We start from the raw sequence: 13,514 nt of genomic DNA, 5'->3' as shown, positions 1-13,514 counted from the left end.
CACATCCTAGAGCAGTGAGCACACACACTATGAGCTAGGAGCAGCGGGCAGCTGCTGGCGCCCGTGGACCAACTCCAGGTCTTTTTGCCAGTGCCTTGGTCAAGATCACTGACAGAAGTACTAATTCTAGCATGCGTGTCTTTGTGGTGGGAGGAAACCAGAGCACCCGGAGGAAACCCACACGAACACGGGGAGAACATGCAAACTCCACACAGAAAGGAGCTGGGATGGCTGGGATTCAGACCCAGGGACTTCTTGCTGTGAGGCAACAGTGCTAACCACTGAGTCACCGTGAAACCCACAGTAATGCTGAACTATTCGATCCTGATGAGGCCAAACTCTCTAACCCCAGTGAGGCCAAACCTTCAGATCTTGATCAGGCCAAACTCTCCAATCCCAGTGAGGCTGAACTCTCCAAATCTGGTGAGGCTAAACTGTCTGATATCACTGAGGCTGAACTGTCTGATATCACTGAGGCTGAACTTTCTAATCACAACAATGATAAAGCTGATGCAAGCCTTTCTGATCATGTTTTCGGCATTTCTGAAGAAACTGTCTTGTCACTTCCAGGAGAAATTATTTCCATGATTATTAGACACACACTGGATTAAGACATGTCCATGATTGGTACATTCAGTAGAGTGTCTCCACTGTTTACAGAATTAACTGCAAGAAACCCTCCCTAGATCTATATCTATATCCGTTGCCTGAACATCTTGATATAGTCAAAAATCATGACACAGATATCAGTATTATGAAACTGAACAAAGCAGCTGGTTGGAACAGCGGTTTAGCGCAACAAATCAAAGAACTTTTTTCAAACAATAATAGGTGGTTCAGAGCTTGGATGACTCTGATATACTTAACTTTTGGTCGCTACATGGTGAAAGACTTTTTTTGGAAGTAAATGTAACACATAATTAATCCTGTTATTTTGTCTGGGACATTTTCAGTTGGATGCAGGGGAATTCAGATTCTTTCTTCCATTCGCTTACATGGATTTAATTTCACCTGGTGTCAGTCGTTAATTGTTTGCATTTTCAGAGGTCTTAACAAATGTTTCATTTTCATTATTTCAAAGAATGAAAGACTGTTCAAAATGCATATTCATGTTTTTGGCTTTTGATATGAAGGCATATTTTATTTAAATAGTTCAAACATAGGGTACTATTGTGTTTAATGAGGATAAATAATATCTGGTTGTTAGTGACCTCTTGTTACTAAAACAAGTTTCAAGTTTCAAGTTTATTTAGAGCCCAGTATCACTGTTTACAGTCTCAAAGGGCTTTACAGGCCACAACAGTCAAAATCAAAATGGGACGGCACCCCCTGACTTAATCCTCATGGCGGACAAGAAAAAACTCCCCAAAAACCCAAAAGGGAATGGGAAAATGGGAGAAATCTTGAGAAGGACCACAGAGAGAGGAGACCCCTCCTTGGCCAGACAGGTGTGCAATAGGTGCCGACCCAGCGGGCAGTTACAATTGCAAGTAAATTGGAGCATGAACAAAGGGGATGGCGATGCTGACAGGAGGCTGACAGGGGGATGAAAGATGATAACACCAGGATGGATCAGTCCAGAGGGCAGGAGGAGTCAAGATCACTGGTATCTCAGGAGTAGCATGTGTGATGAGTGGCATGTGTGGCTCGACAGAGAGAGAGAGAGAGAGAGAGAGAGAGAGAGAGAGAGAGAGAGAGACATTGTTAGATGTTCATTTCCACATAGGCCTAATGGTTAAGGGAAAATATACATCGAGTGCCGAGTGCAGGCAGGGACTCCAGCAAGACTTGCTATTACAGCATAGTTAAAAGGGAGAGCTAGAAGGTGATACGGACATGATGGCACTCTGGGACACAAGGCGGCCACCCACTACACCGTCAACAAACCTGAGTGAACATGTTAGAGTGGGGGGGGGAGGGGGGGGGGGGGGCACAGCATCCAAACATCCCAGTTCACCAAACATTCTATGCCCGAGAACCCTCTAGATCTGCTCCTTTCACTAGTAAAGAGCTGTTAGCAAAAGGCTTGGCTAAACAGATACGTTTTCAGCCTTGACTTAAACATAGAGACTGTGTCTGAGTCTCAAACATTAATTGGGAGGCTGTTCCATAACTGTGGGGCTCTGTAAGAGAAGGCTCTGCCCCCTGCTGTAGCCATCACAACTCGAGGTAACAACAAATAGCCTGCACCTTTTGATCTAAGAAGGCGTGGTGGATCATAAAAGACCAGGAGTTCGCGCAGGTACTGTGGCACAAGACCATTTAGTGCTCTATAGGTTAATAGTATGATTTTATAATAAATACGAGATTTGACTGGGAGCCAGTGCAGTGTGGATAAGATAGGGGTGATGTGATCATATCTTTTGGTTCTAGTAAGAACTCTGGCTGCTGCATTCTGAACTAACTGTAGATTATTTATACACCTATTAGAACATCCAGACAGTAAGGCATTACAATAGTCTAACCTAGAGGTAATGAAAGCATGAACCAATTTTTCAGCATCTTGAAATGACAATGCATTTCTTATCCTGTTAATATTTCTAAGATGAAAGAAGGCTATCCTGGTAATATTATCTACATGAGCTTCAAATGAAAGACTGGGGTCAATAATTACACAAAGGTCTTTTACTGTCGCACTTGATGAAAGAGAAAGGCCATCCAGGGTTACTATGTGATCGGAAAGCTTACTCCTAGCTGCATGTGATCCTAGTACAAGTACTTCTGTTTTTTCAGAGTTAAGTGAGAGGAAGTTAGTAAGCATCCAGTGCCTAATATCCTTTAGACATTCCTCAATTTTGTTAAGCTGGTGTCTCTCGTCTGGCTTTGCTGAGACATACAACTGTGTGTCATCAGCATAGCAGTGGAAGCTAATACCGTGTTTATGAATAATATTACCTAGAGGTAGCATATATAAAGAAAAAAGCAGTGGGCCTAAAACAGAACCTTGCAGGACTCCAAACTTTACCTCTGTATGTGCAGAGAAGTCACACTTTACATCAACAAACTGATAACGATCAGTCAAGTAGGACCTAAGCCATAAGAGGTCCGTTCCCTTAACTCCAACAACATTTTCTAGTCTATCAAGGAGAATAGTATGATCAATGGTGTCAAAGGCTGCACTGAGGTCAAGCAACACAAGCAAGGAGACACAACCCTGATCAGAGGCTAGTAATAGGTCATTTGCAACTTTAACCAGTGTTGTCTCTGTGCTGTGATGAGGCCTAAATCCTGACTGATACATTTCATGAATGTTATTCCTATGTAGGTATGAGCATAACTGCCGTGCCACAGCCTTTTCTAGGATCTTGGAGATAAAGGGGGGGGTTAGATATTGGCCTGTAGTTAGACAACGGACAGGGGTCAAGGTCAGGTTTTTTAATTAGGGGTTTGATAACTGCTAGTTTAAAAGATTTAGGTACGTAGCCAGTGCTAAGGGAGGAATTGATTATTTTTAGAAGCAGTTCGATGACTACTGGTAGTATCTGTGGAAACGTGTAGGTAAGGGATCTAATACACAAGTTGGTGATTTTGATGAAGAAATTAGTAAGGTTAATTCGGTTGCTTGAAGGGTAGTAAAACATTCTAATCGCTGATCTGATATAGTTATATTGTTATCCGTCCCGCCCTAAAAGGCCAGCCTTGCCCTCAAAACTATTCCAACTGTCTATAAAGCCCACATTGTTGTCAGAACACCACCTGGACATCCAGCAGTTCAGCGACCATAACCTGCTGTGAACTACATCGGCTCGCCGGATTGGGATGGGGCCAGAGCATATTACTGCATTGGACATCGCCTTCGCTAATTTACACACCTCTACGATATTACTTTTAGTAATCTCTGATTGACGAAGGTGTATATCGTTAGCTCCTACATGAAAAACTATCTTTGAAAACCTATGCTTACTTAACACTTTAAGATTACTTGCTATGTCCGGCGCCCTGGCTCCCAGTATACAGCTAACTAAGGCTGCTGGTGCCCCTAAAGGTCTAGCTAATTTCATGTGCTGTAGAATGGAATCTCCTATAACCAGAGCTCTTTCAGGTTTCTCAGCGGGTGTTTCACTGAGGAGGGCAAACCTGTTTGACACGTGAAGCGGGGAGGGGTGTGCCTCTCGTGGGCTAGCCTTAGCGTTAGCTTTGGCTTTGCACTTATGCCACCGAGTCGTCACCCATTCGCCCAACTGTGAGGGCTCTAGTACCAGAGTCAGGGAGCTGCTAACTCTTCCTTAGCTATCCAGATTTTCCTTTACAGGAACTAGGCTATTCTCACTCTCACTAAGCCTCTCTGGCATCTGGTTGTGCATCTCTAATGCTACAATCTTCTCCGTCAGGGAGCTAACTAATGTACATTTAGCACAAACAGAGCTATTATTAATGACGGAGGAAGAATGGCTAAACATCCTGCACTCGACACACTGAACAGGCTGAGTATTTGCCATAGTGAGTGTTTCACGTACCTTAGTCGGAGATTTAATTGGTATTAAATTAGGCGTTGGTATTTAAATTAGGCAGTTCACTTGTAGGGCAGCTGCAGAGTCGCACAGGAACAAACCGGAAACCGGAAGTATCAGACCACACTCAGTCTACAGCTAGTTTAGTTTTTAAAACAATACTAAGCCTTGTTTACTTGTATATAGTTTAATTGTTGAGCAAGTTCATACCGAAGCTTTTGTCTAGGATTACTATGGTTATAAATATTTCATTGCTAGAGAGACATGATAATGTTTTTGCCCCTCCTGTGTTTTTTTTACATGTGGCTTTATAATAAAACCTTGAATAAATCTGGAATAAATGTGGCTGGGATTAATTCCTCGTTTTTATAGACAACACTTGATCAGTATAAACAGGCAGGAATCTAAAGGACAAGAATATGTGGGAAGAAAATGTCATTGGATGTTAAAAACATTTAGAGTTGGCAACTTTTATAAGCTGCAGATTTTGATTATATTAGTGACTTATTACATTAGTGGGAAGTTATTTGAAGACTGAAAATTTTCAACTTCCCACAAACGTAACAAATCCCTGCAAACATAAATATTACTTTTGTGGCATATGATGTATTACATCTGTGGTAGGCAACTGCTATTATGCTTGCAGGAAACGTATTATGTTTGTGGGATTATTACATTAAAAGCTGCAGATTTGTATTACATTTGTGGTTTATTACATTTGTGGGATGTTGTTACATTTGCAGGTGTTACAAAGTTCAACAGCCTTCACACTCCATTCAGTACAGTCCAGAGCTATGAGGCAGTCAAATTGGTCCTTCACTGAAGAAGGAATGACATCAGTAACTATTGATCCCATAATGCACATTAGGTTGCAGCTGGAAAGATGGAAGTCTTTTCCCTTATCAGGGTGTTCAAGCACAGGAGAGGAAGCTAGGGTGGTTTTCATGGAGGAGGATAAAGGCTCCGTGGAAGACAATGTCTGATTTACAAAGTCGGGCCTTTTGGGGCTTAGCAAAAACCCCGCATTATCCAGTGTCTGGAGGAGCACAAAACTGTAAAATATGACAGCCTATGGGGGGGAGACAATTACAATTCATCACCATGTTGGAGAATCACAGAGGAAGAACAGGAAATGACAACATGTTTAAGGATATCAGCTACCATACCATTGAAGAGGGAGGTGAATCACAATATCTCCTGGAAGCCTCCCCCCAGGTAGATTATTTACCATTACCAGGTATATTGTTTACCATTACCAGTAATGGAAAAATGATACTGCTTCTCAGGACACTCCAGAAACTGTGAGTGATATCGGTGGTAGAAAATATGGAATGCTGAAAATATGCAATCATTAGGAGTGGTGGATGAAAATATGAAATTATTAAGAGTGATGGATGAATTCACCAAGATGGTGGTGGTCTTAGAGATGTTGGAGAAAGTTAGATGACTTGAAGGCTTGAGAGAAGTGAAAAACAATTCCATTCAAACCAGAAAGGGAAGTAGTTTTCTGTAGCATGGACAGAAAAATGCCATACGGGCCTCCAAGTAACGCCACACGGGCCCGTGAGATAAGGGAAGGAATCGGTACATTGTGTCTTAACAAATCCCTATTTTATGTCAAAGCTGAGAGATCCCTATTTTATGTCAAAGCTGTGAAGGCTCTCACCCAGCAGAGAATGCCAGACATTTCAGTGGCATCACTGGTGGAGTGTGGAAGGGGAGGGTCCTGCTTCTGTGGGACACCTGTTGGCCCACTGACCTTATTTCCTGCAGATGTGACAAGCAGAGTTTTTAGGATTGGCCTGGACTGTAGCAGTCATGTCTATTACTCTTAAATTATGAATGCGCTTTGCTGGCCAGATATGGTCCCAAGGCTCCACATTAGGATTATCAGGCTTAAGAAGTGGAATGACAGGCCAGATAGCAGTTTTCACATGGGGATTCAGAGAATGCCAAACACCACTAGCATTTCCACAGCCCATCTCACTTCCATCATCACTAGGAACAACAACAGCCGTTGCTCTGGTACCTGAGTTATTATACAGGGGGCAGAGGCACACTAGGTGGCAAAGAAGAATAGAGACCAGTGGATACAACAGCAGCCTCAGACAAAGGCTCAGTTTTGTTCATTTTGTACTGGAAAATTGGTTTGTATAATAAATGCTAAATTTCCAATCTCCCAATTATTCTTTATTTGCCATAGTTTTGTCCAGAGTCTTGCCTTATACCAAGCCTTATATTCCAATTATGTACACATATCCTCTAGTTAGTGTCCGTTCAAACACAGATTTTTTTCTTAACCACTGTCTAATTTATGAAGGTCGGTGGTCATTTTTCTCTCTGTCAGTTGTGAGGCATTTGCCTGACAGTGGACGACAGGTTCATTTTATATGTAGGTTACCTGACGTTTAAATGACTATCAAAAAGGAAGCAACAGAAGGCCAAAATATACTTCCTAAAGACTGAAACAAACTTCTAAAAAATTGTGGGGGAGATTTTATCCCAGTATCTGTCATCAAAAGGATTATTCCACATTTCCACAAATGTTAAAAATACTGTCAGTCTCCACTACTGCCTTACACATTCTGGAAACTTGACATTATTGGATATGACTGTAAAGCAATCAACAAATACAACTGACATGCTCCCAGAAGTCAACCATGCAAGTGAAGACATACTCCTCCATCCACAGAATGTCCTAAGACTCACTGGGATGTGAGCTTATCCACCTTTAATGTGACTCTCTGAGTCCAGACCTTCACAACCTTCCATTCCCTGAGATGGCTTGTATTTTAACATATTTGTACAGGGGTGTGGCAATAGTTGATAAATATATAGTGCATGCTGATGTAGGTGCAATTGCAATCCTAACACAGAGACACCAAAAGATGTAGGTGTGGTAGGATCTATAAATCAGTCTCATAAATCAGTCTCATAAAATTTATTAACCATTAATTTCGATGTTCAATATTTTATTAATTAAACAACTAAGATTAATGGGATAAGCTAGCTGTAACACTGTGCTACAGTCTTAGAGAGTATTGCAGTACTAATGTATTGCAATTACACTACTAAACCCATAACACTCATGAACAACCAGGTTGAAGGTAATTGGGAGTGCTTTGATGGCAGAGGTTGGCATTCAGTAGATACTGCGGCAGAAACAGACAGGACAACAGTTTATTTCAATGATACTATTTATTAACATAATCAATACCACTTGGCAAACCAATACTGATATGGTACAATCAATAATCAGCAGCAAATAGAATGATCAAAGGTTAACAAAATGGTGATGAGTCTATGTACAGGCATTCAGTGTAGAACTGAATGAGTGTTAGACCAGAGATGAGTGAGTGTGTGTGTGTGTGTGTGTGTGTGTGTGTGTGTGTGTGTGAGAGAGAGCGAGAGAGAGAGAGCGCGTGCGTGTATGTGGGCGTGTGCCCAGCTGCGCACTGAAGAGAGAGGGAGGAGTTTTTTGGAGAGAGGCTCTGCGCAGGCGCACAGAAGAGAGGAGGAGGAGCGAGGGAGAGAGGCTGTGCGCATGTGTACAGCAAGAGGTATGCGTGGTATGAGGATTTAGTGCGCAAGCGTGTGTGCTAGGCACCAACTAGAGTGGGGGTGGCAACGAGAATCGCATGTGTGCGAGAGACCAAAGAATGTCTAACTTGAGAGCTAGTCTCAAGTAAGTAGGCCCTAAACTCAACAACTCTACCCAACCCTTAAGTCACGCTGCAATCCCAATGTTGGAGGTGTGCAATCAGAAAAAGGGAGTTAGAGAGAGAGAGAACGCATGCCAGATCTATCCTTCACAAGAAAATAATAAACGGCTAAAAAACGCATCGTACATGAAATACAGCGTGTACATTAAAATCATAAAAGAATTCAAATGATAACACTTTCTTCACGTTAACTGCGTATGATCTTAATACTAAAGTATGCCCAGATGCCAGCCTTACTTTGAATAGCTCATTGCGTGGCGACCGAAGGTGCGTCTTTGGTAGTCTGATGAGCAGTGCGATTCGCAGGTCCAGGGAGAAGTTCCTTTCCTTGTCACTTGAAGATCTTCGGGCTCCGTTACTCGTCCGATGATCTTTAAGGGTTCTCGATTTAGTTCGTCGACGTTTAAAGAAGTAGAAAGGGATCCGGTCGCCTTTTCTTCCGTCGATTACTGTGTGCGTTACAGTGTAACTAGCCGGTAGAAGTTAAAGTTGCAACTGCGCGAGAGAAAGTAAATTAAACTTTGGTTGTACAAATGTCTCGCTTCTTTGTTACGCTGTCCTTTTCTTCGGCAGAGAAAAGAGACACCCGCTGAGTTGCAGAATTGCGGGGCTGGAAAGGAGCTGGAAAAGAGCTGGAAAAAAGAGAGAAAGTTTGGAATTTTCCGCGGTTTTATGGCGAAAATTGCGTCATCACTGTATCTGCTCCATTGCTGTAACCAATACCGTTACAGTGAAACCTGAGAAGATGGGTACAGATTACCCATGCGGTCAAGCAGGGAATTATGGGTAATATGGTTTACGGCCTGACGACCACTACACTGACATAGTAGCACCTTAAGTGGAATGACTCCTCTAGAACTGTTTTCTCCCCATATATATTCCCAGCCTAGAACTGCACTTTGTCTGCACCCATTACTCCACGTTGATTACAGCCTTGACAGAGCCATCTGCCTAATGTTTCCTGTGGTCCACGTTGATCTCGCTCTCAAGAAGTGTTTACTGTAGCAAACCCTGAATCCTGAAATCCTGCCGTTAAGATGCCAAAGTACTGTAGCTTTTCATCAGCTGCAGCAGCAAAGGTCTTGCTGGCAGGGTGATCACTTTCTGCTACGGTGGTGTTTAATTTGGTTTTCGCAGACATAGCTGCCTCCTTGTTGTGTGTGTGTGTGTGTGAATGTGTATGTATGTGTCTGGGTGTCGATCAACGCCCATGTCTCCCTTGCTCCATACTGTTTGGCTGCACACTGAGATGCTGACAGTCTTGGAGTCCAGGTCTGTGTGCTGATAAGAGCAGCAGAAATAATTACGCACCATCCCACTCCACTCACCAGCTCACTGGGCCAGTGCTCAGGGCCATGTACATAAATCGTTGGGTGTTAATCAGAGAAACACAATACAGAGGCTATTTATGAACACAAGATAGAGGGTACCAAAGAGGTGTTTGGGGGCCACCATGGTTACAGTTTCTCTGACTAAAGATACAGCTCTATCAACTGTACATGTAGTCAGGGAGTCCTCAGATGTTTTTATCTCTGCCTCCCCAGGATGTCTGTTAGCCTGCTGTGGCACATGATACCTGCTGAATCCCTAAGCAGAATGCTTCCATGAAGTATCATGGCAGTGCCTAGTCACAGCTGTATATTTTAATGCTGGTACAAAAGTCCCAGGCCATCTCATAAAAGTTGTTTTGACTGGAAAATTAAATAGCAAGATACCAATAAATGCGCTGACTTATTAAGAAAATCTAGAGATAATTCAGTCAACAAAAAATCGGTTTTATAGATATTTGTCATCTGAATATGCCACAACACAGTTTGAATGTTACTTAAAATAATAATAATAATAATTAATTAAAAAGCAGTTGTACAATTGTGTACAATTTTACCACAGAAATACAGAACGGAAGTTATTCTTATTTTAATCCTGAATAACTGGGTCCATTGGTGTCCACTGGCACAGGCTCAAACATTTCTGAATGTCTCACAGCTGTGCATGACACTCTGTTCCATTTGGATGTGATCAATGTAATATTCCATCTCAAACAAACATGCTTTGTCCTCATTGGTAAGACTGAAATAGATTTACAGCCTTCTTTATAGGGATTCCATTTTATCATGTACTCAGATTCTCCAAGGTTCAGAATGTGATCTAATGGTGGCTTATTTAAGCCCCTCACCCAGAATGTAAGTGGTGAGAGCAACACAAGTCACATCAAGGTCTCCTACTAATTGAAGCGAAAAAACTGAAATGGTTTTACTGATGGTTGTGCACTCAGAATCGTATGAAGTCTTCATATAGTGTATGATTTACAATTCTCATTCCTCTGAAGACATATTCCTCTGAAAATAGTTGTTTCTCAGAAATACTGTAATACTGGTAATACTCTGTAATACTGTGTGTGAGGTTTGGACAGACCAAGACCCAATCGCAGACCCCACTGGGTAAAATAAGATTTATTCAAAAGGGCAAAAATCAGGAGCCAATCTCAGAAACAGTGTCCAGTCCAAGGTCTAAACCAGGAATCCAGAGAGCAAACAAATCCGAATCGTTATTCAAAAGATAGGTCAAAAACAGAGTATAAACAAGGTCAAAACCAGAGATCCAAAAGGCAACCAAATCCAAAACGTAAAGCGAAAAACAGGTCCAGGTAACACGATCAAACTCACAAATCACAGAGGGCAACTTTCACAAACAGGAAACGGTCACAATCTGACAAAGAACAGACACCAGCACAGGACTTAAATACACAGAACAATTGTCTTCAAGGACAGGTGATTGGTGGAAGACAATAAGGTGATAATAGGGATCAGGTGAGGGGCGGGGACAGGAGAACATGGGAACAAACAGAAGCACATGGCAAAACAAGACACAAACAAAGGCACATGGCAACACAATTCCCAGAATGGCCAGCAGGGCGGCCAAAAAACAAAGTCCTGACAGGATTACTGACACTGTGTAACAGTTCACCTTACTAAAAAATCTAAGGTGAAAAGTACAAACGTAAATTAGGTACTGGTGGATCTGATTCTTGTTGCCTATAGACGCTGCCACCTGGGCCTGCAACAAATGTGTGAAAGCAACAACAACAACAACCCCCCCCCCCCCCCCCCCCCCCCCCAAAAAAAAATCTGTCTCTTTTGTTTTCGATAATTCGAATAAAAATAGGTATCAACGAAACTCTGATTGTTATGTACATAAACGTGTATTAACATAAATCAAATCAACACTTGCGTGTCGTAACATAAGCAGAAACAAATGTCGGAAAGCCGACTTTCAACAACGACAAAATACACCAAACGCAAAGTTATAAATCATTGCCAGTGCCCAAAAGTCCAACCAGTCCCCACAGTTTATACAAACGAACGAAAAGTCCCCGCACATGAGTAAAGTCACAAACCGAGAAAAAAAAAATCCTCTAATTTTGAGATGAAATGTGATGAGACGCCGCGGACTATAACCCATGCAACCTCACCACAACCAAAATCCACAACCAGAACGGTAAATGTAGAAGCAACTCCTGGTAATCCAGTGCATCAGAGGTCTCCCAAACGTTGACTGCTCTCCTGTTCCCGGTGCCCATGAACAGCTGCCCACGTCACCTCCATTCTCCCATTTAAACATACGGGTGTAAATAAAAGTCCATCGTCAACTCCCATGTTAAAAACAGGCAATTGATAAACATTTACAGCCTGTAAAATAGGTGATAAAAAATAAAATAACGTGTTTAATTTATCATGGCATGCCGTACACAAAAGTAGACTTAGGTAAGCATTATAACTGTAGTACAGTAATAGCGTAATACTCAGTAATAGTGTAATACTCAGTTATACCATAATACTGTAATACTCAGTAATTTTGTAATAGTGTAGTACCCAGTAATACTGTAATACTCAGTAATACAGTGTGAAGTTCACTGTCTCTGTTATCTCTTCAGTTTTCAGGCCTCTACCTGGTGTCCTTCTTCATCATTGTACTGGGACTTGTTCTGTACTCCTCTTCCTCCACATATGTGGCACAGGACCCTCGTGTTTACAAACAGTTCCGCAACGTGGCCAGCAACCCTGTTACCGACACGGGCACTGCTGGGCCTTTGGAACCATCGGTGACCTACACCAGTCTGGGTCAGGAGATGGAAGAGGAGCCTCACATCAGAGTTGCTTGAGGGGTTGGGATTTCATTAATTTAATCATCCATGACCCCTCCCAGCATCAGTAGAATTGAGTGTTACTGATCACTGAATGATGTAATCATCCAAGTAGCAAACAACTACACTGTGATAACAAACTGTGAGTAGATTTGAGTGACGACTGTACACGTGATGACCGAGACTCATAAGGTGTGGAGTTATTCTCATTCCATTGCTTCTTCTTGCCACAGTTTCAAGTATCTAGAAGGATTTTTGCTGACTGTTTGTGCAAATCCCCAGTTGTAACTTTATTTTTCCCATATGAGCGCAAAGGTTTAATTGTATTTGAAGGTTTTGTGTGGCATGTCTCTTCCTGTAGCTTAGGTATTATGTGTTTAAGCTTTTCTTTTTTCTTTGAACATTTCTCTAGGGGGAAAATGCAGATCTGAATTATTGAGAACCAGTGCCTTGCCATGATTTCATATTTTAGATTACATAAGCCAATGACTATGTCAGTCTCCTGTTGGTTCTGAGTGCACCATTCCATGAATGAATGTTGTATTCTATAAGGATGGATGTTTTCCCTGGAATCACCTGAAATGTGATTGTTAGTTGTTAAACCATGTTTTGTTCAGCTGTTTTTTTGTTTGTTTGTTTGTTTTTACATATTTTGTGAAATATATTGTCCAAAGATACATTTAAACTCTATTAAAAACCATGCCAGGCTTTTATTTATACTGTACTGAAGTTGGGTGTAATAGTAATTGATTGTAAACCTGTAAAAGTTGAATGCACTTGTCTCCCCAGAGTTTTTAGTAGTAGTAGTAATAGTAGTAGTAGTGTTTTTATTAACAACAACAACAACAACAACAATAATAATAATAATAATAATAATAATAATAATAATAATACATTTCCCATCCATTTAACTCTGTTATCCGTGTTGGCTTTTATTCCACTTTTATTTGAAACAGTGTCAAGTTAATCTGAACTGACTTCATACAGAAGTATTGCAAGACCCTTTTCTGTATTTTATTTGTTGTTTAAGTATTGTAATTCTTAATGTGTATGAACTGTACTGTTGCTTAAAATAAAGTATCTTTATCTTAATGCATAAAAATTTGCCAAGATGTGACATACCAACAGGGGTGAACAGTAACGAAGTACATTTACTTGAGTACTGTACTTAAGTACATTTTTCGAGTTTCTGTACTT

The 13,514-nt window shown here is 41.4% G+C and overlaps 1 protein-coding gene across 1 annotated transcript in view; it reads left to right on the top strand.

Moving 5' to 3' along the window:
* The window catches only part of slc35f1 (solute carrier family 35 member F1), a 166,553-nt gene extending 154,218 nt beyond the window's left edge, over positions 1-12,335 (top strand). The window contains exon 8 of the mRNA XM_030771861.1: positions 12,108-12,335. Within this exon, the coding sequence (XP_030627721.1) occupies positions 12,108-12,335 (228 nt within the window). The remainder of the gene's footprint in view (positions 1-12,107) is intronic.
* Positions 12,336-13,514: the final 1,179 nt, after the last annotated feature.

The sequence above is a fragment of the Chanos chanos genome, chromosome 4 (genome assembly GCF_902362185.1).
Source record: "Chanos chanos chromosome 4, fChaCha1.1, whole genome shotgun sequence".
In the NCBI taxonomy this organism is placed as follows: domain Eukaryota; kingdom Metazoa; phylum Chordata; class Actinopteri; order Gonorynchiformes; family Chanidae; genus Chanos; species Chanos chanos.
Note: the sequence above shows the minus strand (reverse complement) of the source record. Positions and strands in the feature narration are given on the sequence as shown.